A 22,784-nucleotide genomic window follows, 5' to 3' on the forward strand; every position below is an offset into this window, starting at 1 on the left:
TTATCAATATCCCAAAAACTTAACACCCTCAAAACAGCTCATAAAGAATAGAGAAATGAAATGAAATTTACCTTTAGGAAGCGAAACATCATCCTTAGATTTACCCACGACATCCATGGGTTCCATGTAGAAATTAAAGACCCTAAAACCCTTGACACTTCATGGCTGTTAATCAACGCCATAAAAAAATTATTCCCTTCAATTCACAGACGAGTAGCCCATAACAGGATTCCCAAATGCACCAAATCAAAAAAAAAACCCGATAAATTTAATTTTTAAAATATAGAAATATCAGCTGCAAAATACCATAAAACATAATAGAAATTGTCCGAATCGATCTCTCTTAGAGTCTGTCTGTTATTTTCGCAGACTCTGTTACCACAAACAGTCATTTCTACTTGTTTTTACGGTTAAATTTTTACTTGGGGAATATTTGGATATACCTTCTTGACTGTACAGTGCTAAAAATAGATTACCTTGCTTTTATTGGAAGATAATCATGAGTGTTGCCATTAAGACGGGCAGTTTGTCAACTCAAAATCTTTTGTTGTAAGACTTTTGAACAACTGATTCTGGTTTTAAAAATGTGTTTATCTATTCATATTAAATTAAAAATATGGGATCCCGAAAAGAGACTCCTGGCTGCTCCCTCTGACAGAAAAGCATCTCCCTGTTCAGTGTTGGCTGCTCTGTCATTCGACCCGCTATAAGCAGGTTAGTGTAATGCAGATGCTGGAGGTGGGAAACTGGGGCCACCAAACAAATTTTCTGTCCAGCACAAGCAGCAGTGTGAGGAACTGCCGGTGGGCTTTTGCCCAGGTGAAAGCCTATCGGCTAATAAACATATATATGTGTGTGTATGTGCATAAATAAATATATTAATATTTCTATATATTTATGCACACACACATATATCTATAATTAAATACGAGGAAGGCAAAAAACAAATGAAATGAAGGATAAGCGTATGAAGTAAATAACTTAGTAAACAAAGACCAAGTATCAGAGCCATCAGACTTTGTCAATATATAGAGTCATGAGATATATGGTATTCTGAAAGTAACTGTAATCCAAATATGGAGTCAAGATTAGTAGTTATATACAATACACCCACTATAGACATTAGCAACTCCCTGTATGACAATGTCTGCCAAACTATATATAGAAGTCCAAAAAGAGACCAAACCTTAAAGCTTTACCCTCTGATGCCCAACATTTTCAACCTTGTCCTTAATCAGGAACATACCCAACGAGTTATCCCTGCCACTGATTTTGATATGTCATATATTCAATAAAATTCAAAGATCCTTGTAGTGGTAGGGACTCTGGCTTTAAAGATCCTATGGTTTTCAATGATAAGTTTGAGGTAAACGAGAACCGGATGAGTGCAATGTGAAAGTGCCTGTGGCAGGGAATGGTTAAATTTGTCCCAGTGTTATAGAGGACAATGTCCAATTCCTTCAGCAACTGATAGACAAGCGACCATCTGCATAATTCTCCTAGGGCAGCATTGTTAAAATTGTTCTGCAAAATTTTGGCTATGATCATGCCCACAATATTAGTATTTGTCTTCTGCCTATCTTCCATCAGAGAGAATTCCTTACCTACAATTTTGAGAACTGCCCCTACTATTAAGTTGTGCTTGACTCTGAAAATCTTCCTTATCTGGGGAAACAACTTCCTAGAATGTCATCTCTCTTTTATTTGCCGTCATCTTAATATAGGTGTCCATCATTAACAAAAAAGCAACTAAGACAAAATAGCAACCTTAGTAAATATAATTAAAAAATAACCAATAGTGTACCCAACATGTCAAAGTGGCCTAATAGTGCCAGAATTGTAAATCTGATAGCATAGGAATGATCCCAATGATAAAAGATGATGGATGGTCCTAATTGGGTGACTTATTAAAAATAGACACCCCTGCCAGAATTGTAAATCTGATAGCATAGGAGTGATCCCAATGATAAAAGTTGATGGATGGTCCTAATTGGGTGACTAATTAAAAATAGACACTCCCTCCAAGATCTTGGAGCCCAAACTAAAAGTTAGAAGTAACATCTGAAAGCATCATATAACTCCTCTAAAACATCTGAGCTCATTAGAATCATCTGCTGACTTACTATAAATAGTAAGACCCCTCAAAACAGAGCCAAAACTTACAATTGGGCACTGGAGAGCCAAATAAATCCACAATAAGGTCCTCTAATCACCATTATCAGCCTATGAGGACCCAATTACAGGGTAAATCCATCAACTCCAATGCAACTCAAAATGGGGGAATTACAGTCCACCGTCCCTGAAATTGCTTGACCCCAAGCTATCTCCACTGAATTGGAAATCCAAAGGAAGACTGGGAAATGTCCCATGCTGAAACACAACTGTTGAACCACTAGAATAACCAACACTATGCAGAAGTGACAACAATCCATCAATGCAAACTTTGCGCTTTGAAACTATACATTTAACGATACCCTGTATATGAGAGTAATAAATATAACTGCAAATAAACCACACCTTGTACATACTGCAAAAACTCCCTAGCGATTCGAAACTGGAACCTGATGCACATAAAGGATCCCACAACACCCTGAAGAGTGTCCAATAAAGTATGCCAAGATCCCAAATCTTGAATCTATAAATAACCCATGACATCAGGTGAGCCAACATGATCCTGCTTTGAAACTATGCATTTGACGATACCATGTATATGAGAATAATAAATATAACTGCAAATAAACCACACCATGTACATACTGCAAAAACTCCCTAGTGATTCAAAACTGGAACCTGATGCACATAAAGGATCCCACAACACCCTGAAGAGTGTCCAATAAAGTATGCCGAGATCCCAAATCTTGAATCTGTAAATAACCCATGACATCAGGTGAGCCAACCTGATCCTGACATCATCATGTTGTGGAAAGTGAAACAATCCACTGGGACCCATCCAACCTGCAGTGCTAATCTTGTCTCCATCTGGGTCCCAGAATAGTTGTAATGACCCTAAACTGACTCACATCTTGGAGATACTAGTAACGAATTCTCAGATGGTATCTGACTGCAAATCTCATAACTACTCCAAAATACCACACTTATGCAATTAAAATAATCAAGGTATTTATCAGTTTGCTGCAACATTTCACAAACTATCTCTCAAGCCAAATGACAATAAATTGAAACTTTAGGATAGTTTACAGTATATTGTAATTGAATAGTTCATAGCATATTGAAATTGTATAGCCAGTCACAAATGATACTCAAAATTATCCTATGATTTATTCAACTTGCCAGTTATGCTGCAATGAATGTAAACCAGTTGCATTCAAAATGAGGGCTGAACTTGGTTCATGTAGCATGATGAATACATAATCGCAGACCCAAAATTGTGACTTAATTTGCAGGTGCCCGACCAATGATGGGTGTCCTGTGTTTGTTGTAAGACCTGGCCAATAATGGCGTTCAACTGTATGTGAAAGCTGCCCAGGCCTGCATGTATGCTGGCAAATGGAAATGAACCTGTTATTGCTGCTCTCTATGTAAGCTGCAGCAGACCCTCCTGCGGCTGCCTGTGTTTGACATGGGTAGCAGATTTGCTGCGCACGGGAATAGCAAATTCGCCTGGCAAATGTGCCCCTGATAGCATCCAATGAAGTGCCAATATCACCCAGCTAGAATGTTTTAGAGAAGGCCCCATATGGGATTCCAATCCCAGTTCTCAATGCTGACAGAACCCTCCCAGAAATTGCAGTCATAGGGTCGAGCTTCCACCCCAAGTAATTTTGTGTCCAAACAAGCATGAACAACAGGGATTGAATGGCAATCCACCATCCAGAAACTCTCACCACAACTCACAAATTCTGATTGTTTATAAAAGGAACAAACTTCTTCTATCGAACAGAATAGTTGCAATCACTTCCCAATCAACAATATTGTCTTCATAGCAACAGCATAAACAGAATGAAGACACAAGATTCAAATTCACTAGTCACCAATAATCAGACTTCTGGATTGTCAATAATCAGAAACTATTTGACCAATCCCTCAGCATGCATCTACTCTCTCAGCTATAGGAGTCACAGTATGAGAGCTTCAGAATAAAGGAATCACTTTACCTCAGCAGTGATTCCGAAGCACTTCTCAGATCAAACCCTTATACTTCAGCAAGGGCACACAATTTAGAAATCTCAGAAAAAGTCACGTAGATAAAAAAGCAGATAATATTCAGTCGATGCTTTTTCTGTCAAATGAGCTTGTATTTATAATCCTTCATTGCCAAAATTTTCCCAAAAGAACTCAGATCTTGAAACTTTCGAACAAAACTCATTTAGTAATATCTTTTAATGACATTATTATAATAATGCAACTTTAATAATTAATTAATAAATAAGAGCTCATGCAATTAATTACCACTTCTACTGCAGGTGATGACCAACTGGCAGAGCCACCCACTGCATTGCCTAAAATGCAATTGCCAAAAATAGACTTACTAAAAATAGTAAGGCTGCAACCAAGATCCCCAATTCACATTGTCAGATCATGACGGTCGCTATGATGAGCTAACTCCATCCAACACTAGAAAGAAAGGATCCCTGACAACACTTGATAGACCAAATCTCCTTGTACACTCTACCAATCCCTCGTGAGTAAGAAGTCCAATTGTACTTTGGGGACAAGAACTCCCATAAGTGTTCGTATGATACCCACGATATCCATCCTTTACTAATTTGCCATGGATGTACTGACTCTGCAAGTAGTCTCCTGCGAACTTGCAGCAACTGCCGTCATCTATTAAAAACAACATATACCCATCTCATAAAGGATGTTATGATCCCAAAGCCCATCTACATTGGCGCATAATCAAGTCCTCTACATGTGGATAGAAAGAGAAATGATGTGCACTTCTCACCGTGTAGTTACGATAAAAGGTTTTGATCTCTGTCAATGGCTCATCAGTAACAACTAAGGGATCACAAGATGACTCCAATCTCTAACCTTGCGCAATTGATTGGGTAGACGCCCTAACAAGTCTCATTACATACCTAATTGCATACTCTCTACCATGCAACAAGTGGAGGTATTTTGTTTAAAGTGCCTCTAAAGCCCTCTAGATGAACCTCAAGTCACAAATGAGTACCAGCCTCAACTCCATAACATATCTCCTCAAACTTGGCTCTCCAAAGTTGGTAGTCAACATATTTATGTGTGTAGTCAAAACGAGACAAGGTTGAATAAACCTTCTCTCCCGAAATCCTTAATTGGTCCCTCGATCTCCGAGGCTCAACAAAAGGTTGAACAAAATCTACTGCATGGGATGGAATGACATGATTGTTTATAGAGGGAAATAACCCAACATGAGAATCAACTTCCCAACCAGATAATACTTTGCATATATTTCGTGAAGAAGAGGGACTAGTGTAAGGAACCATCACACAACTCATTGACAAATCCACTCTTACCTCATAAGGACTCTCAATAACATGTCTTGCATCATTTGCGGATGTGCTAACTACTTGAGAACTTGACACAAGAGGCTCTCTACAACTCTCAATTAATATACTCATCCCAACTGAATTTATTGTACTTAAATCAGTGATAGATGTAGCCACATCCTCACTACAACCTGTGGGTATTAATTCATCACCAATTGCAATAGTAGGAAGCTGAATTAAAATTGCAATTGGCGAAGTTTGTACTCGGCTCAACTCCACGCTAACCTCCTCTAAATGTAACTACGACTTTTGAATATCTTAGAAGTCGCCTCAAGCTCATGTGAGATGTACTACCTCCTCTTCCTTCCTCAACAAGGTGTCGTAACAAGTGCAACCCTACTCAAGAAGGTAGTCTTTGTTGGCTAGTAGTTGCAAATAGTTGTTTTGCAATATCTTGATGGACTCTTGAAGGGTATGAAACTCAGCAAGGGAAATACTGCTATCACATTGCTCATCTGTCATAGGAGCACCCCATCCATAGGTAGCTAACATTGACCGGGCATCATCATTATGCTATAGCCATAGCAATCTAACTATCCTTCATCCTCAATTGCTCGGTTGTCTCTAAACTCTCTGACCTATGTCACAAGGTTCGAGTTTGAGTTTGTGTTCGACCAAAATAAAATTTGGATGGAATTCGATGACAAAAAAAGTTTAGAAAAAAATTCGTTATTAAGTTCGCTTTATATAATTTTTTTTTTCAAAAACATATAATAGTTTTAAATTATGAAAATAAATAATATTATACTAAATTAAAATAATTTGTAAAAGTTTTAAAGTACTAATAAATTTCAATTGTTAAGTTAAATATTTCAATTTGTTTATTTTAAAATTTAAATTAAATAATTTAAATTTCCAAACTTTATATATTTGTAATTTATACTCTACCAAATATTTTAATTTATTAATTTTTTTGAAGACTTATCAAATGTTGGTTTACAAGTTTAAAAAAGAATAATATTAAATTTTAAACAAAGTAATACCTACAAATATAATAAAAAAGCTAAATTCGTAGCTTAAGTATTAAAAAAAGACCATTTGTTATTGCTTTGATAATGTGCCTTTCCATTGTTGGGATAGAAGAGCTTTTGTGTGATAGCAACCTAGAAAAATTGACAAATTAAAAAACGACTGACAGGAGTCGCATCGACCCGTAGGCTTGGAATGGTTGTTACAGTCTTCCAACAGTTGAAATGGTCCGCTGTTAGACGCGTCCGACTACTCTTATTTTGCACTCAGCTGACTCACGACTTCTGCAACTCCACATTTCTCCTCGGTCTCACTCTACGTTATGTGCTAATGGTGGAAAACTCTGATCAGAAACCCTAATAAGAAATGCTCATCATATTCCTAATGAATTTTAGACAAATTTTTACGATTTTTATATAGGAATTTAAGGTTCACTGAATTTCAAACTTCATGGCCAAAATTCGGCGAACCTTGTGACTTAGTCCCTGACTCTCATGTAAGCTCTCTAGCCCACAAATTGCTCTGTAATAGGAAGCTTTATTTGCACCGCTCACCTCATGACACATAACATCATGTGTGCTATCATCCTTGCACACATAAAAAACCAAGGTACTGCTACTGGCTACCTCGACAGATGGCTTATCTGAATAAGTAGAAGTTGCTGCTATTTCAATCTCCTTGCATGCTTCTATTCCCCATGAAACTGCAAGTCTCTGTGAGTGATGATCCTGGGATCTATCATCAACCAATGAATCCTTTGAACCATTTTTCAAAGTTTTATATGACAAATTAAACTCACTATAGCATTAGTCGTCCTCATAGATAAATTTGATAGTGTCCACATCACCAATGCCCATATCATTCCCCAGTAAAATCTCAACTGTCTCATGCTGCTGCAAGCATGACTCATTGCTGTTGTGAAAATCAGAATTATTATGGCATGAATCTACATCATATAACTCACTTCTAACACCTTAATCTTGAGTGTCAACAGTAAGGAACTCTATGAAACCACCACCCACACATGGAAAAGTTGTTATCTCTTGCATAGGCTCACCATTATGACTGCTGTCATAAAAATTAGAAGTGGAAGAACTCACATTTTCCATGCAATCCTCAAACGTATATTCTCATCACGATTCACAACTCACAGTGATACCTACAACATCCTCTATGCTTTCTAGTCATCAACACCTCAATAGGCTCAAACATATGACTGCTGTCATGAAAATCAGAACTATGAGTGCCCATTTTTTCCTTAATATAAGTCTGATTTTTAACCTCCATGGAATCAGCTACTTGCTGGTCACTAACTGCTGAAAACTCATTGTAAAGATTCCTGGATGTCCCACTTGTGGAGGCCTCTTGTTTCTGTTCCTTTTTATTTTGTGATGCAAACCTTTCTAAAAAGGATGTCATAGACCATGCACAACTATCTATGATTTCCAAGTTTAAAAGCAATTCATCCATCCTTATTTGATTTTGATTACTCTTTTCCATTCTTTCCATCATGGCATTTGTTTGCTTCCTGAGATTAGCCGTGCTATTCAATTAGTTTCCTTGTTTAGTAGTTTTCCTAGATTTTTCCATAACTGAAACAACTGCAAGAGTGCTGGTGACTCAATTAACAACATCATGACCAAATAATAATATTTTTCCTACCCTACATTATGGCAGGAAACTGCTTTGATACCCCACTGTAATGAGCCCTTTTGGCTCACACTCAACTATGCTAAAGAAAGAATCTTTTTGTGTTTCAAAAGTTCTATATTTTAAATATATTTTTCTTGCTCCTTTCAGAGTATGAAATACATAAAAATGCTTGGAAATTGAAAGTGCAACTTCTTTCTTCTATATTCTATTCTGCAAACTAAGGCAAAGATAACAATTGTTTACAATGCACACACTGAAATTCGATTTACAGAAAACATGGCGATTCTTACCCGATGGTGAAAGATTATGATCACAAATGCAAATGGCAGCCCAAGAACATGGACGCAGCTCTGCTATGGTTAGATGCTGCCTATATAATTCAGATCGCAGCCCTGAGGTACTACACTGTTCCTCAAACAACTGATTGCAGCCTCTTCTTCCCTTGACGATATGCAGTATGGGTGCGATATTGACGCCAATTAGCCTCAAATTTCATATGTATTGCTAGCCATTCCCAAATACCAGTAAATAAACAACCTTCAAAAAGTATAATCGATCCTCTAGCAACAAACTAAACCACCGATCCTAATGTGAGAATGCGTAGTTCTCCAGTATGGATCAATTCACCAAATTCAATATCAATCAACAAAAAAGACAAAATAATAAAATGTTCAAGAATGAATATCCATTTCCAAGTGCTTGCTTTTATAATATCTCAATTCAAATGGCTTTGCTTTCACACTAAATGGCTAGTGGCTTCATATTTACAGTTTTCACTTAAAAGGCTTCATTTCTCATAAAGCAATTTTATATTATAATTTAAAAGTTGACAGATAATAAAGTCACTTTATTAATTTAAACTCCTTGATTGCTCCAAAAATGACCTTTTCATTAATATAATGATATTCTAACACACAAGGTCCTTTTATGTGCCCATAATTTTAAACTTCTCATCTTGATTCCAATGAGCTATAATACTGAGGTGCCCATTAAACACTTTCAATTAAAATAACAACCTTAATAAATATAATTAAAATATCCAATAGTGCACTCAACATGTGAAAGTGGCCTAATAGCCACAAAATAGCCAAATAACTCAACAACATGGTTCTCTAATCACCAGTATCAGCCTACAAAGACCAATGATAGGCTAAATCGATCAAGCTGTAACTCCAAAATGGGGATGTTACAAAAGATGACCTTCGCAATAATGAAACGATGAAGAGAATACGGCAGAAAATGACAACTTGGAATTAATGAAAAAGGCAAAAAGAAATAACACAAAAGAGCCATATGCCCACGAGAAAGGTAATATAAAGTGACAAGGAAAACATCACACAAAAAGTGAATAAAATAGTGATTATATAGAAATGTGTATGGGAACCCCATATATGTGTATAAATATATATCTATATTAGTAGATATAAGAAAGGCAAAAACCAATACACACCCAGGTACAAAGAGAAAAGGAACAAGATGATGAAACAAAAAATAAATATACATATAATATAAATGTATATATATTATTATATATACATATATAGAAATACCCTATACATGTACATGTATCAGCTAGGAAATATGAGAAAACAAAGGCAGGAGGTGGTACAAATATGTACAAGAAATCAGAGAATGCAACAATATCCATATGTATAGGTATATATATTCGAAACTTACGCACACACCTATAGATATGGATATTGGTCCATATATCCAACTCATATATGGAAGCCAGATATATGTATCAGGGACCAATACTTATAGGCATATGCATATAAAACAGAGTATATATGTGTCTATTCATCCATTGCCAGATACTTGTATACATTTAAGCCTTTTTGCAGATTGATGGACTTACATAAGATTCTATTGCCAGAGCTAAGTTCTGTCTAGTATTGTGTGGAAGCCAGGGTAGACTTAATTATAGAACTAGATTATCTAAACATTAAGACTTAGAATGCCTATATTGAGTCTGCAGGTATATATCTTCTAATTGTATACCATCAAACCCCCATATTTGCTAATTCATCAGTGAGGTTGTTACCTTCATGATAAATGTACTTGATAGTGACTTCTTTGAAATGGTTTAGGAGCTCTACTGCTCTGCCTAACTTCAAGTGCAATTTCCAATCAGGGGTCTTACCAATTCTTAAAGGATTTATAATTGTGAGTGAATCCCCTTCAATGGCAATCTTTTTAAGATGAAGTTTATGAAAAAGTAATAAACCTCCTACAAGAGCACAAATCTCTGCCATATTATTAGTTTCCATTTCAAGGGGTTTGGCAAATTTTGCACAAAAATACCCCTTCGATTTATGGTTGAGACCATCAATACAGGCCTTGCTCGGATTATCTCTTGACGTGCCATCAAAATTGAGTTTGTGGCAACCTTTCTCCGGCTTAGATCATTGGCATTGGGCTTTTTTTGATTTCTTGTCATTAGTACTGTCATAGAACTGTGGGGAATGATTAAGTGAAACCACTTCTTTCCCATGTTACTATCCCAATTAGTAAACTTTGCCTCACCTAGGTTCCCATATCTTATTCTGCTGTTCACTGTTTCTACAGTAGATGCTTGTATTTTGTTTAACAAACTAGCTAGGTCTAACCTTTCATCTTGAAAAATACATCTATTTCTCCCTTTCCAAATTTCCCAAGTAAAATGGAAGGGGCTACCTTCCAGAAGCTTTTATGAGGATTATTGAAATTCAAATCAAACCATCCTTTATGTCCTTCGAACTGTTGGGTAGAGATGAGGATCATCTTAACCTCTCCCATAACCATTACCAACAGGAGTAGGAGAAAAGGCATTCTGCCAATAATGGTCGACAAATTCCTCATCTGCTTCAGAGAGTACACAATTTGTAGTTTGTAGGTCCTTCATAACCAAATTTCTGAACAAACTAGCTGTTCAAATTATCCCCTGCATAGCAGCCCAAAGAAACATGTCAGCTTCATTCCAGCACATGTGAATATATAGCTTTGTCTTTTCCCAATGATGCTGTTTTACCAGGGTTGCATACCCATCCTTAGTATTATACTTTCCTGTTTTAGAGCCAAACCAAATTAGTCTGTCTGTCCCTAGTTTTGGAGTTATGTCCCTACTACCTAATACCCCTTGCAATTCCTCTATCTCATTTCTTGGGACAGCAGATCTTCAAGAGATCTCCATTTCCAACCTAGAGAGGGCTCAAACTTGGGAAATTCCACATAATTGAATAATTCTTAACCCAGTGATCCCAATTTTCCTCAAGGTACTCTCTGATGTTGACCAGATAGGGATTATCTTTGAGGGCTGGGTATCCCCCCAAGAATCAGTCCAGAAATGGGCTTTATCCCCTTGCTGAATATGCCGGATTATCTGATCATTGATGAAATCCTTACATTCTAATATAAAGTTCCATATCCTAGAACCGTTTGGAAGGTTTGCAGCCCTAAAGAAACTTTTTAGTGAATTGCTGCTATACTTCTTCTTAAGTATTCTAGCCCATTTACTTTTGGATTCCTTGTACAGTCTCCATGTAGTTTTGGCTCCAAGAGCCCTATTGTGGGTTTCAAGTTTTTGAAGCCAATACTTCCAAACTCTTTGGGATGACATAATTTATTGCAACTAATTAATGCCATTTTCTTCTTCTTTGAGTTGCTTCGCCAGAAAATGTTACACATTTCCTTTTCTAATAATTTTTTGTTTCTAGTGTAAGGGAAAGTCAAGCCATTTGATAAATTGGAATAGCTTCTAAAACTGATTTTAGCATGTTAGAATTGCCAGCTGATGCAAACCATTTTGCTTTGTAGCTATCTATTCATTTATCCATTTCCTTCTCAAGTGGTTTCCATAGTTTGTTTCATTTTGTGCCCTCGTCCAAGGGGAATTCCCAAATATTCACTGGGTAGCGATCCCTTTTTGAAACCCAAAAGGTTGCAGGTTGTTGTTTCCTCTACTATTCATATGGAAGAAGAAGATTTCAGATTTATCTCTATTAACTCCTTGTCCAAATGCTTTTTCGTAGCTATTAAGGATGTCATTAATTTTACCGGCTTCTTGCCTACTACCTTTGCCTGCTAAGTCTTCTAGACGGATTCTGAGGTTCGACTAATTAAGACTGAGAATTTGGGAGCGGATATGCAGCAAAATATTAACTTAATCCGTTGTTTAGAGAAACCGAATATCTCCAAGCATTTGCATATGTGATCACTGGAGAACTACAGTAGATCAACCAGGTGCACTTGTACAAGTTTGCCTTTGATCTTTTTATTTCATTTCCGCTGCTTGCAACTCAGTCCAAGTTTAAATCGCTGCATAATTTGAGCATAAACTTTGTGGCATTAAACACGTAACTTTTTTATTCATTGAAGCTTTTCTATTTCTATGTTCAGAATGAGCGCTATTTCAGTATACACTGCAGTATCCAATTTTATTAGTGTACTAAGTAACATTATAACTGCAAAAGCACATGAAAAGTTTCACTTTGTGCATTTTTTAACACCTTGTAGGTGTAGATCTTGCCATACAGATTTTCTGAATACAGTGAATAGAGACATGGTTATGAATAATAAATATCATTTCTGTTGCCGATGATTTGTGCAGTAAAAGTTGTCCTTAAATAAAATATTCTCTTTAATGTTATCAATAGTTTTGTTTCCAATCTATTCATTGCTTATTCTTATTTGTTTTGGTCCCTATGGTCATAGAATAGAATGTTGATGATTGTTAGTGTCAGTTGGATTAAATCAAGTTGACAAATTCAATCTTGAAGAAATCTATTATCTACCATCTGCATTCTACTCAAACTTAAAGTATTGATGCTATAATAGCTGATTAATACATAACCTTCTTGTAATCTCTCACACACACACACACACAGAGACACGCACATATTTAGTGTCTATACATATACACATTAATATATAATTTTACTAAATAATTATTAATCATATTATGCAACATGAACTGATATATAATATCAGTTTCATTTTGAGTAATATATAATCTCTGATTATTGATTCTAAGAAATCGATGAAATCTGAAGATTTTTGTTTTGATACAAACAGATTTAATTATGCTTATTTCATTGGCTGTGAATGCTCATTCCCATTGGCTGTGAATGCTTATTTTCATTGGCTGTGATTACTAATGCAGCATTTTGAATTGGCATCTGATAGACATTGCACTAAATCTGCGATTTGTTTTATTAATGAAGAGACACCCGATACGGCCGGGACATGCCTCTACGTGGACTATGTCCATGTAGGGACATGTCTCTACATGAGACATACCCTTTAAATGATAGGATATCTCATATCTTTGAAAACACAAAAAGTACAAAGTGTGAAAACAAGATACATAGCAGCATATGTACTCAAGTGAACGTAATAAGTATACTTAAAGTTGATTTAAATCTCTCATTAGTATTATACAAAAATCACAATATTAGTGAAAATATTAGATACATTGCAGTCAATGATATAACTTGAAATAAAATTAAAATCCTTACATCTAAATCTGATATACAATTAATGAGGATGGGTTTATAGAATGCTTTTGCTAAAATAAGAGGCTTTGGTGTATTGCAGTTCTTGTATCTGGGCTTTTGGCAATGATAAGAGATAAAAAATCAAATCCCCTGTAGGTTCTTTTGTGTAGCTAATCTTATGCTGGTTTAGAAAGCATTGAAAAGTTTTCTACACTAGTCAACAGTCTTGTCTTTGTTTTAGTCTAGCTCTTTGGAGCATGGTGAGCATACCTGAAATTTGTGTCTATGGGTTAACTGATCTATACTGTTGTCTATTTGCTGCTTTCCTTTGACATCTTATGTGGCTCGTCTGCTCATGTTTGTTATGAAGTTTGTTCACAATCTTTATGATGTAATGTTTTATGCAACTTCTATGGCAGATTTGAATCAATTTCTTTCACAAGGAGTAAGGATTCCGCTTCTCTTCACCAAGAAATGGAGCATAACACAGGACTTATTGAAGCAATAGTGTTCGAGATAAAAGACAGGGATAAGATTGGGGGCTCCATTTCTGTGGGTTCCACTGCCCTTTGCTGTACCCATGATCTTGCAAAAGCAGATGGTTGCACACAGGGGGAAATTATTGTGCACCAATCTGAGGAAGGAGGTTGGCCTAAACGCATATCCATTGTTTTTAGGGGAAACGATGTGACTGCAATGATGCCGCCAAGTTCTATCACAATCAATAAAACTGGCATGTATAACCTGTACTTTATGTTCTGTGATCCAAAACTCAAAGGCACTGTAATCAATGGTAAAACTATCTGGAAGAATCTCATGGGCTATTTACCAGGGAGAATGGCACCCTTCCTGAAGTTTTATGGCATCATGTCATTGTCGTACCTTATACTTGGACTCATCTGGTTTGTTCAGTATGTTCGTTTTTGGAAAGATATATTACAGCTTCAGAACTGTATCACGATAGTGATTGCTCTTGGCATGTGTGAGATGGCTATGTGGTATTTTGAATATTCCAACTTCAACGCGACTGGACACAGACCTATTGACATCACTATCTGGGCAGTAACATTTGGGTCTATTAAGAAGACTGTGTCTCGCCTTCTTCTTCTTGTGGTGTCCATGGGCTATGGTGTGGTAAGGCCAACACTTGGTGGGATTACATCAAAAGTGGTTTTTCTGGGAGCAGTTTACTTTGTTGCTTCAGAAGCACTGGAGCTTGTAGAAAATGTTGGAAATATTAATGATCTTTCAGGAAAAGCAAGACTATTTCTTGTGCTACCTGTTGCTGTTTTGGATGCTTTCTTTATTCTATGGATCTTTACTTCATTGTCAAAAACATTGGAAAAGTTGCAGGTATTTACTTCTTAACACTTTTTCTGTCTATGTGCATGGTATTAAAAAGCAAAATCGTAACAAGAATAGATAATAATGGAGAATTGCAGGTGACATATCAAAATATTTGGGGACCGAATGTGGAAGGATGTTGGATCTGGCCTCATTTTATGTTATTGCTTTGTTTTGATTTCTTTTAGGATACAGTGTACTCATGGCAAAGATACTGGATTTTCTTTATTTAAGCTGATCCCATGGTTGAGATGCGAATTTCAGCAAATGTTTTTGAAATGCTGTGTATGTGTAGGACGTTAGTGTTAGCTCTTAGATATCAAATTTTATGTTAATTGATAATATCAGAAAGCATGCCCTTGAAAATAGAGATATCACGAATTTCAATTACTTTGAAATACTCAAAAATAGATGAATGGGTGGCCCCATGTTATATGGTACAGATAGAGGTACGAGTATCTAGCACGTGGATATGGGCAAGTTTGCTTGGGGCTTTGTGTACATGGTTTCAGGTATGTGTGTGTATATACACGGATATATATCTATGTATATTAATAAATCCAAACAAATATACAGAATTAAATCATTTGATAGTATGATGCTTCATCGTATATCAATCTCAAATGCCAAAGATAAATATTAAATACCAATTGATATCTTAAAATATTCAAATGAACCATATGTCTAGGTTCATGATTCAAATGAAAATCATTACAATAACAAAATGAAAATAAAAAATGGTAACTGTCTTCTATCTTCATTGTAGTTCAACAATCATCATAAGGAAATTAAAAAAAGTCCTCATCTATTGCATTTTCAGCTGCTGTAGTTGCAAGTTCAAGATCATTTGTAAATTGTACCCAAAATGGTGCCACTCGCACTAGATGCACCATGTGTAGATATGTCATCATCATCATCAGCTGGTGAGAGTCTAGCAAGATCCTCAATGGTTGCATCCAAATTGGCACACTCAGAGGCTACATTCCAGAGCTTGGTTGCCCCAGCCTTGTAATGGGGATCCTTACATGACAAAAGATGCAAACTGGAATGAATATAAATTAAGTCTTCATCTTTTTTTGAAACTAACCGGTTACACTCCATTGAGTGGATAAAAGTGTACAAAGACCAATTCTTTTCAGTGGCAGAAGAACTTGCAACTTGGATAGGAGACCAACAAAATAAAAAATGAAAATAGTTTACCAGTGATGAAAAGTTGTTGACCACCAATAAGAAACTTGTTTATTTGCTACAGCATCAGAGGGCACATTAACGCCGCAGAATTCATCAAAGAAAGTGGGCTCATTTGAATTTCTTAACCAGTATTTTTCATTCCTGACAAAATTGCTGCCAACGTTCAAAAAACTGACTTGACACACCTTTCTGGTGGAAGGTTCTCAGCATATAATAGCCTTCATGGGAGGGAACTTGGTTTCAAATTGATGATTAAAAAACACACACAATCGAATCCAGAAACAAAAACTCACATCAAATGGATTATGGAAATCTGATATTGTTAATTGACACCCTTCATGGGAGGGAACTTGGTTTCAAATCGATGATAAAAAAACACACAATCAAATCGAGAAACAAAAACTCACATCAAATGGATTGTGGAAATCTGATATTGTTAATTGACACCCTTCATGGGAGGGAACTTGGTTTCAAATCGATGATAAAAAAACACACAATCAAATCTAGAAACAAAAACTCACATCAAATGGATTGTGGAAATCTGATATTGTTAATTGACACCCTTCATGGGAGGGAACTTGGTTTCAAATCGATGATAACAACACACACACCCAATTGAATCTAGAAACAAAAACTCACATCAAATTGGATTGTGGAAATCTGATATTGTTAATTGACACCCTTCATGGGAGGGAACTTGGTTTCAAATCGATTATAAAAAACACAGACAATTGATTCCAAAAACAAAAACTCACATCAAATGGATTGTGGAAATTTGATATTGTTAATTAACACCCTTGGGAGGGAACTTGGTTTCAAATCGATGATAAAAACACACACAATTGAATCCAGAAACAAAAACTTACATATAATAGCATGTTGGCTAATAATTGGTATTGCATAGGGAGTGTTGGTTCCCAAAATCGCGGATTGAAAATCCAATAGCTTGCCAATTCTCCAATAGGATTCCACAATCAGTTCTGGCCAACGAACGAAAATCACCTTGATTCCCCTGCATTTTAAGCTTCGCTACACCTAAGCAGGTAAACCTTCACCTCAAATGCAGACTGCTTGGCTCATGGCTTTTTTATAGCGAATGTAAGCCTTGTGAGTTCTTCGGTTGGTAGAATCCTTGAACTCAATCAAAACAAAGTTGAATGCTTGCTTGAAACAGTCGAACATTTTGTATATGGTTCTTAACAATTGGTTTGATGCTTGTAAGAAGGAAGATATAGATTTTGTGACTTCAAATGTAAACCCAATAATAATACTTCAATGATTCAGAAGACCAATTCCTTTGCTTATTTGGGCAACAGAGTCAACTACAATGAAGATTTTCATGTACAACTTTATAAAGTTCTACGCACTTATATTGCCAACAATTTAATTATCAAGATGCAACAGATCAAATATATATGCAATCTTAAATTAGTCCATATTGAACGTTAGCTTCTATGGTAGGGAGACAAACTGGACACAAATATGTAAACAATTCGATATTGCACTATATCTATGATGATCACATTTAAGACGCTAAATGACTGGGTCCACTTATTTGACATTTAAATAATTTACATAGTTTAAATCACCATGCCTTTTGAATAATAAAAAAAACAAAAGCTTTAATTTATCATTAAAATATAATAAATAAATTTACAATAAAAAATCATCTTTCACTCCTTATTCCTCCTTAGAAGTAAAATTAAAATATTTGTTTAAATGCCTTTTGTCGAATATGTCTTGTTATTGTATTGCCTCTTCTACAAATAATTGACCTCTTATTTTTATGTTTTTGTTCCAAATAGAGACTTGTAAAAAGTTATCGTTGTCACAAAAGTTTGCACCCATGTCCAAAGTTTTTACCTAAGGACAACCTTGTGAAACATGGAAACAACCTCCAAGTTGTGGGATTTGAACTGTGAGGTTGAGTCTCCGGAGAAGGCCGACTTCCTTTACTATCAGGGTGCACTTAACTACTCTTGGAGAGGAAAAGGGAGAAGGAAGGCATAGAAGCAAATCTACCTATTCTAATCTAAGAGGGTGATGCATCAAAATAGAGTGTTCAAACCAATCTCTGCCCATACATGCACTATTGAACCATCATGACACCAAAAGATATACACATTCAGACTTGCTTTAATCTAACAATCACACGCAGATCAGAAAATCCAAAATGAATGACACAAGGAAAGAGAAGATTCACTTATATATCATTCATAGGCCAAAAGAGATACAGTCATGCAAATTGCAGATCTTTACAAAACACCAATGAGAGACAAATAACTCTTGCACTTTTACATTAATGGCTGAAGGAGATAAGCCAGAATGTCATACAGTTCAGAGGCAAAGGGAATTTACTTTGAAGTTGCAGAGAAATATCAGAGAAGTCAGAGAAGAGTCGACCTTTTTAAAATCTACAAAATTTGCCTTTATAGCTTAGGCATAACTGAGATATTTTTCCAACTGAAATTACTTTACAACCACTGCCATTAAGCCCTACAGAATAATCATGGAGATCTGAAGAAAATCTGATCTGAGCACAGATCTAGATGCAATGATATCTGATCTTTGTTGGAATAGGGCCCTGAGAAGACAGAAACGGTGCCATTAAATTGTTTGACCAAGTAGATGGATCGGATAAGAGGTGATGGAGTGTTTTCCCATGTTCATTGAGTTCAACATTCATACAAGAGTGGTTGGCATTGATCACAAGGATCAAATCGCGCAACAAAACTTGATTTCCCCTATTTCTAGCTTGTGAATCAGCAAGATCAGACAGTCAACTGAATTCTGGCATCAGGATGAGCCACGTGGACCAACGATCTTCTTTTGTTTTGCCACTCCGTAGAGTCTGCACGCGGTTGACCATATCTCCATAACTAACTGCGCCACCTCCTCAGAACCTTGATTGTGATAGTCACATGACCGCCAGCCCTAACCGCGCTGCCTTCATTGTTAATACCTTGGCCGGGCCCGCAAGGAAACGTGTTGTTTAGGCGCTTCCCCGCAATGTTTAATCTTCATGCACTTCCATATTGCGGGCAAGCGCTGATCGTCGATCTACAAAAGATCAATGATCGGGAAAGATTCTCCGTATTACTGCGCTTGTTCTTCAAAGTTCTGGGCCCACGAAACACTCGACATCTGTCGTGGCATCCAACTGGCACCACCCTGGCATCGCCCTGCAGCATATGAAACCAGCCTGGCCCCACAAGGACATGCGGCAACAAGGCGCTTGCCCGCATTGCTTAAAGTCCTTGCATCTTCATATTGCGGGCATGTGCCAGCCATTGATCCTGGGAGATTTGACGGTGCTCGTAACACATGCTTTCTGAACCTGCGTAACTACCCTCTGTGATGTCACATGGACGCGTGTCGTCAGGGCACTTGCCCGCATTGTCAGAAAGTCTGATGAAGCTCAGAATGCGGGAAAGCAGGCACCAATAGAATCACCAACTCACCAGCCACCTTGTCCACCCTGCGGCCCACAAGAGAACATGGACCCACCTGCCACGCGTCGCTAAGGGGCTTCCCCGCAATGTTTAAAGATCGCTTGCTTTGATAATTGGGGAAAGTGCCCATCGTAGATCTGAACTAGATTTGACGGTGTAGAAAGTTGCAGCCCGCGGAAAACTTAGGAAATACCATAGGTTTTAAATGTTTCATTTTTCGTATTTCCGAGGCATTAAAATAATATAAAAGATGGAAGGTGACCGTTGGGTGGGGTTGCATTCGAATTCAAATTTTTGCGGGGAGGGCAAAAAATGGCAACAGTTACATCTCTTTAATGCAATAAACTCATTCTTGCTCATACCTTTTCATTTTAATCGCACCACATACTTTAATTGATCTCTTTTCAATATGATTTGTTAATAGTTTTAAATTCAAACCTTTCGAATATTTAGGACACCTGACCATGCCATTACCGCAACCACGATCTGTCACTGATTTCTCTTACACACTATATTATGCATCTTTTGTGATTCGAAGATCTTACTGCTATTGAGTTGTGCCCTATTGATGCCTCATATGATGTGCCAGTTGCACAATAATAACCGTTGACTCCTTTCAAATCACAATTTCTTTGGTTGCTGTATGTATATGTTGCGAATTTCAATCCCGACTATGTTGCCTAGCAAATAATTAATGCTGTGTATGGTTTTGTCTACTTCCACAGTGTAATGTCCCCATTTTGGGACATTAGAAAGTTTAAAGATATATTCATATGATATTAAAATTGATAATGAGAGCGTGGGTTAAAGTTATAAAAGGTCAATTTAGTATTATAAAGTGGGCTAAAAAGGACAAGAGATAAGATGAAAAGACAGGAAAGGAGTCAAAGGGTCACAACTTTGAGGATTAAAAGGAGAGAGACTCATTCATTCAGGAGGCATGGTTTATGATTCATATTTCAGTTTCTCTCTTATGAGAGTTATTCAGAAAGCTTTAGCTTTCATCTAGCGGGAGGACGTAAACCCTCGAGGCAGTAGACAGTGGACGCAAATCCATTGTCCGTGGAGATGTCACATCAGGTGTCTTGAGTGTGCTTATAGCTTCTTTTCTTAGTATTGCAATCCGACTGTAAAACTGTATTTAAGATTGGAGTTTGGATAATAGTTATTGTATTGCTGTGGTATAATGCAATAACACGTTTTAAGATATTGTATGAGAATCTACCGGTTTTATATCATTGGCTTATAATTTAACTTCGCATGTTTAAGTTTTGAATATTATTTTGAGGAAGAAACCGGGTAAATATCTATTGCAGATATTTCAGTGGTATCAGAGCTGAGTATTTTGCCACCCTGTGGAGTTAAATCACAACATATTTACTATATAGATTTCACCATTGTGAGAGAGTTGGAAATTATTTATCAGGAAATTTTATTAGATTTGCTTTAGAAAAATATTTTTGGTGTGTCAAAGTATTGGTTCCAAGGTTCAAGAAGATTTTTTTTTGCAAAAGGCTCAAACGATTAATTTGTGTGAAACGACTTCTAAAAATAGAAAATCTTGGCTCATGAATTGGTTATGTTTGTTACTAACAGGGAGTCACTATCATAACAAGGAGGACTGTTTGGGTATAGTGAATAGGAGATACACATTTATGCTTGTGTCCCAAATAGTTTTACACGGTGTTAAGTTATTTGTAAATACCGAAGAGCAATTTGTTGTGAAGTAATTGCATGAACAAAAGCAGCTACAAAATCTGAACTACTAGATGGTAAAATAATATTGTCTTCAGCACATGGTACAGTTAACATTGAAACTTTTTTTTCCTTCAGCAAATTGAAATGGAAAGTGATAAAAATTCATTGAAGTGTTTGTGGAAAGCATTGCAAGGTTCGATGGCCACAATAGGTATAATACCTGGCCTACAAGAGAATGTGGTGCATTTCCATTAAAAAGGTGAAGTCACCGATAGATGAATTTGGAGTGTCCGAGTCATTCCTCATAGTCACAAAAGGATACGTTCAGAAATCATTTCCTTACGTCATGAGATATGCTAGTGGAAGTGTTGTTTCAGGCTGGAGAATTTGTGCTTCTTGCCATCATCTGGTGCTGATAGAGATTACAAAACCGATAAGCATATATTGTTTTGTTTTGGAGCCAGATTTTGAAACGACAACCGTAGGAACTCCTGTTATGCACTTGGGTTGCATATAATCACCAACGATATTATCATTTGGTGTCTTCTGGGTCTAAAGGTGGTATTTGGCGGGCCTTATCATTCAATATCTCCTATCATGCTTACAAAACTGGAAACCATTTCCGTGGGACTCTAGAAGGGACTTTGTATCCTAACAACTTAATGCACTTTGATAGTGGTAAACAATCATTGCGGGAGTTTCGAAATATTATAGAAATTGAAGATATCTTCTGCCGTGAAGGAGAGTATGTGTTGTGAATGATCTTTATAGGAATGGGAAAGCCAGAAGTAATCTTGGCATTAAATAGGAATCTCAATTGGCAGTTTAGACCGTTTCAAAGAAAGTATTGGAACAGAGGTTAACTAGAGAAGTCCATACGACTGAATTACCAAGTCGTTACATAGTGGGAGTTACTCTTCGAGTGTAATAAACGGATTTTCATATCTAAAACAAAGACGGTTTAAACTCAAAACTCCCAACATTCATAAATAGATAACTGAATCCTTTTCACTTGACATTAATTGTTTTTAACAATTAACAGAAAATAATTGTATTCATGATCAATTGAAATAATTAGATCTACGATTAACTATTCACAAATGTATTCATGATCAACTGAAATAACTAGATTAACGATTAACTAGCATAACTGTATTCATGATCAACTGTAATAACTAGATTAACAATTAACTATTCACAACTGTATTCATGATTAGCTGAAATAACTAGATTAATGACTAACTAGCATAACTATATTCATGATCAATTGATTAACGAAACAAACAAGTAAAGTAAATGCTTACACAAGAAAAGAAGGAATGGAACAAATGAGTATCATTAGAGGATCTTTAGCTAGTTGTGCAAGCCTCGATATTGGCGAGAGGAGAAGCATTGACATAGGCTTAACCTCCCAACCTCAGACCATACTTATCCCACGTATTCTATTAAATTAGAATGGCCCTCCCTACCTCGGGATCGGGCTTGGAGTGTTCTTCAGTCCAGCCATCTGA

General features: G+C 36.6%; 1 protein-coding gene across 2 annotated transcripts in view; it reads left to right on the top strand.

The window, feature by feature from the left end:
* LOC149548258 (uncharacterized) overlaps nucleotides 1–22,784 on the top strand; it is a 70,046-nt gene that overhangs the window by 16,853 nt on the left and 30,409 nt on the right. For both annotated transcript variants that reach the window (XM_089792320.1, XM_089792321.1), the window contains exon 2: nucleotides 14,008–14,941. In XM_089792320.1, coding sequence (XP_089648446.1) covers nucleotides 14,008–14,941 — 934 coding nt within the window. The remainder of the gene's footprint in view (nucleotides 1–14,007; nucleotides 14,942–22,784) is intronic.

The sequence above is a fragment of the Cupressus sempervirens genome, chromosome 7 (genome assembly GCF_028749045.1).
Source record: "Cupressus sempervirens isolate cs-2001-9-10 chromosome 7, ASM2874904v1, whole genome shotgun sequence".
In the NCBI taxonomy this organism is placed as follows: Eukaryota; Viridiplantae; Streptophyta; class Pinopsida; order Cupressales; family Cupressaceae; genus Cupressus; species Cupressus sempervirens.